The sequence below is a fragment of the Portunus trituberculatus genome, chromosome 50, assembly GCF_017591435.1.
Source record: "Portunus trituberculatus isolate SZX2019 chromosome 50, ASM1759143v1, whole genome shotgun sequence".
In the NCBI taxonomy this organism is placed as follows: Eukaryota; Metazoa; Arthropoda; class Malacostraca; order Decapoda; family Portunidae; genus Portunus; species Portunus trituberculatus.
Window position 1 is genome coordinate 28770520 of NC_059304.1, and position 5000 is coordinate 28775519.

The window sequence follows — 5000 nt, forward strand, 5'->3', positions numbered from 1 at the left end:
TATCCAAGATTCTCCAGAAAAACTCTTTCTTCTCCTCTTCTGTCCTCTCTTCATTTTTTTCAAAGCCTCCTTTCTCAACTCATTTAACATTTCTCTTTCCTTTTCACCGAGATCTCTTCTCAACCAAATCTTCCTTGTTGTTTCCTGCTGGGCTAGCCTCCATGACTTCTCCACCAATTCATCTACATCCTTTTGTGACTTAAGTTTGATTCTTATTGGCCTCATACCTTCTCTTGTGAACTTTCCAATTCTATGGAAGTCCTCTATTTCTTGTACTAGGTCTTTTCCTCCTCCTGCACCACATTAATGATATTATTTATCACCTTTTTATGTTTTCTCTCTCTCCATTTTGAGTTTGGCAAGAGTGAAAGAAGAATCAGGAGTATGTACAAGATAGGAAATGAAGACATAAAAACCAGTCATGAAGAAAAAGACCTTGGGGTGACAATTACCAATGACCTATCGCCAGAGAGACATATAAACAAAATAATTGGAAGTATTGAACTTATTGAGGAACATAAGAGTGGCGTTCGTATATTTAGATGAAGAAATGATGAAGAAAATAATTACTGCAATGATAAGACCGAGGCTTGAATATGCAACAATACAGTGGGCTCGAACTTAAGAAACACATAAGGAAACTAGAGAAAGTACAGAGGGCTGCAACAAAATGGTGCCTGACTTAAGAGATTTGACTTATGAAGACAGACTGAAAAGAATGCAACTTCCAACCCTGGAAAACAGAAGAAAGGAGACCTGATAGCAATATACAGAGTGATGATTGGCATGGAAAAAATGGATAGGGAAGATCTGTGTATGTGGAATGGAAGAATGTCGAGAGGGCATGGGAAAAAACTAAAATGGCCACTTATAGGAGAGATGTGAAAAATATAGCTTCCCTCATAGAAGGGTGGAAGCATGGAATAGTTTAGACGTGGAAGTGGTCAGCGCAAGGAATATTCATGATTTTAAGAAAAAGCTGGACATTAATAGATATGGAGCGGGACAACACGAGCATAGCTCTTTTCCGTATGTTACAATTAGGTAAATACAATTAGGTAAATACACACACACACACAGCAATGATAAGACCGAGGCTTGAATATGCAACAATACAGTGGGCTCCGAACTTAAAGAAACACATAAGGAAACTAGAGAAAGTACAGAGGGCTGCAACGAAAATGGTGCCTGACTTAAGAGATTTGACTTATGAAGACAGACTGAAAAGAATGCAACTTCCAACCCTGGAAAACAGAAGAGAAAGGGGAGACCTGATAGCAATATACAGAGTGATGATTGGCATGGAAAAATGGATAGGGAAGATCTGTATGTGGAATGAAAGAATGTCGAGAGGGCATGGGAAAACTAAAATGGCCACTTATAGGAGAGATGTGAAAATATAGCTTCCTCATAGAAGGGTGGAAGCATGGAATAGTTTAGACGTGGAAGTGGTCAACGCAAGGAATATTCATGATTTTAAGAAAAGCTGGACATTAATAGATATGGAGACGGGACAACACGAGCATAGCTCTTTTCCGTATGTTACAATTAGGTAAATACAATTAGGTAAATACACAACCTCTTTGGACAAAATGCTCACCACTCACTCCCCTACCCTTCCCCGCTCCTAGTTCAAAACAAAAACAGGGTCCAGCACCAGCTCGTCATCTCATGCTCTACATGCCACCAAAACACCCTGCAACCGGCCCTGCAATGTCACCTAGTGTTGCTAAAAAGAAAAGGAAGTCTCCTACTCTCGAAGTGAAGCTGGATATTATTCACAGACACGAGAGGCAAGAAAAGTAATAGCATTGCTTGCCACCATCTTGACTCCATCTACTGTCTACTATTTTCAAGTCAACAGACTTTATTAAGAAGGCTGGTGAGACCGTATCTTCCTTGCAAGTTAAAAGAACCACCTGGACTAGTGACTCTACAATGGATAAAATGGAAAGCCCTGTGGAAATGTGGTACATAAGTTTTGTATGCGGTACAATGATGCGCCCATTGTTTACATTCCATAGGTTGCCGGTTAGTGTCTTTCCTGTTTCACTCTCCCTCCCTTCATAAATTTAAGAACTTCAACATTATAAAGTTACTTACATACATACATACATTTGTGTACATTATAATAACTTAAATTAAACTGCCTAAATGTTTAACTTCAGAATTTTTACTTTCATTAAAGCTTTCACTGTACTATGATGCACTCTCGCTTTGTTTACTCTCAATGGAAGTTCAAGTCAGGGTTCAAACTTGTTATAACTGGTTCGCTTAACGAAAATTTGCTTAACGAACATTTTCTTAGAAACGCAACCCGTTTGTTAAGCGGGGGTTGCCTGTATATATATTTATTTATTTATATATTTATTTATATATTTAGTTAGTTTGGGGGGATTTAAAATTTTGGTATCACATTTGTGTTTCCAAAACCTTCAGACCCCAAATTACTAGATGGTGTAGTTTAAATTTTGCTTGTTAAATACCCTTTCCATCAGGAAGCTATTTTGAAATGTCTTGTGCGTTTGTGTCATAGCCTGACTAGCGCCCTACACAGTACATGGCCAGGCATCACAAATAATGTCCTTACAGGCATAAATTGATGAGGATTAAAATCAGAAACTTCAAGAAGAGATGACAACAAGAAAACAAATGTATCATTGGGAGACAGCTGGACCTTGAATCCTTGCTTCTGGCCTCCTCTCTCCCTATGTCACACATGTTATCTCCCCATTATCTCTCCCTCCAAGATGCTGGCCTCATACCTCACCCCACCCAAGCCTCACTGCCACCCATCTCCACCATCTCTCTACACCATAAGACTGCTATTATCTTTTCAAACACTTTTTTCTCATTACCTTCATTATCACAACTATACATCACATAATTTTCACAATAACATTATTTAAAAAGATTATGTTGAGACAGAGGTATAAAGCTGGACCAGATAATAAATAACTACTTCACTGTATCATTATCTCACTTCATTAATAACAACTCAGTGTCCAGTTAATTTGTAAAACAGCAGATTGCCATGACACTGCTTATGGCGCCTTCTCTACCCTCAGGTATGAGTGAGTAATATTATCTAGAGAAGCAGAGATCTGATGCGTTGTGATCTTATCATGCTCCTGGAAGTCACTATTGTATACACAATCATATGTGAAAATTTTATGTCAATCATATGAATGCAAATAACAAAACAAGTAGGAAATTATGAAAAATCATATGTCTCAGTGTTTTTTTTTTATGCTTCAAAGGTTTTCACAAAATCGGTATAAACTCTGATCCACATTTGTTTGTTATCATTTTAAACTATAATAAAAATGCAGTTTTCAGTTGGAATTACATTTTTTATAATGTTAATAGAAAACAAAATAAAAAGTGAAAAAAATCTATTAAAAACAAAACAAAACTGGGCATGCAGTTCAACTCAAACTTTAGTCCCTGGGGTGATCAGAGTCTGACTTATTGCAAAATTTGTGTTTTCAGGGTTTGAGTTATTGAGGTTCAATAGTACATTAATTAATGTATTAATCTTCATCTATATTCCATTTACTATGAGTTTCATAACATCTACAAGTAGGGATGGTTTGTTTAAATATGACTAACTAGTTGCTTATTAAAGTCAATCATGCTTATTTTTTGCAGGATCTCAAGCCCAGCAACATTGTGGTGAAATCTGATTGCACTCTCAAGATCCTAGACTTCGGACTTGCTCGAACAGCAGGCACTACCTTCATGATGACTCCTTATGTGGTTACCAGATACTACCGTGCTCCTGAGGTACATATTAATGCACAAAATGCATGTACAACACACACGCATACACATGTGCAATTAAATTTTTATCACAGAAGATTGCTGAGGAGACTTTAGGAGGAGCCTGGAGGCTGGATAAATATTAGAGGACAAAAGCCAGAGCTGGGCGACTTTGCGAGTTGCAACTTTAGGACTTAACCAGACTATGAATTTTGAAATTGCAAAGTCAAAAGTTGCATACATTTTGGAAAGGTCCCACTAAGTAAAGTCATACTGCCAATTTTCCATGATTTTTTGCCAAGACTTGGAACAGGAACAAAGAGATTTTTAAAAGAAATTGTCATGGCTGGAGAAAATGTGCAGGGTAAACATGGAGGAACAGAAGGATGACTTGTAAATATTAGTTTAGGATGTGTTTTAATTAAGAAAATTTAAAAAAATACCAAACATGTGTTTCCATGGCTCATAAAAGTATGTTTCTTATATTGTGCTAAAGTTTACTTTGTAATTTAGCAGAATTGCACTGGGAAAAAAGTTGATGTCACAAAGTCACAAGTTAAACTGGGAGACCAAAAATAGTTGCAAAGTTTCAGTCGCATCTTACCTGATGGCAATGTCCCAAAGTCAAAGTTGCACCTGAAAAGATTAAAGTCAATCCTAGCTCTGCAAAAAGCATATAGTTGAAAAAGAGACAAATTAAAAAGAAAGGGAAGAATTAATTAAACTAAAAGAGGCAGTAAAAGGAAAAAACAAAAACTGCAAATATTCTAATGGAGAATTTTGGATTTTAAGCTCTTCCATCCAGTCAATAAAAATTGGTCCTAGCAACGTATATGGACTGGGAGGTGGTGGAGAGATATCTGACTCAGAGGTAGTTCTCTCTCTCTCTCTCTCTCTCTCTCTCTCTCTCTCTCTCTCTCTCTCTCTCTCTCTCTCTCTCTCTCTCTCTCTCTCTCTCTCTCTCTCTCTCTCTCTCTCTCTCTCTCTCTCTCTCTCTCTCTCTCTCTCTCTCTCTCTCTCGACAGAAATTAAATGATAATAGTCAGTGATTTTTTATACTAGGTATGTACAGATGCCTGTTGTAAACTTCTTGCCAATCCGGGCACATATATTTTCCAGTAGCAACACTTGGCAATTCCACACCAGTTGAAGGCTTCAGGTTCCCTTTGATTGGTTAAACTCCCTCAAAAACTAAGCCTTAAAGCTCCACCCACTTGACCCTCCCTTCCTGGTCCATG

At 37.6% G+C, this 5000-nt stretch overlaps 1 protein-coding gene across 1 annotated transcript in view; it reads left to right on the top strand.

The window, feature by feature from the left end:
- LOC123500119 (stress-activated protein kinase JNK-like) overlaps window positions 1-5000 on the top strand; it is a 546161-nt gene that overhangs the window by 372923 nt on the left and 168238 nt on the right. Inside the window, 1 exon segment of the mRNA XM_045248784.1 lies at window positions 3652-3786. Within this exon segment, the coding sequence (XP_045104719.1) occupies window positions 3652-3786 (135 nt within the window).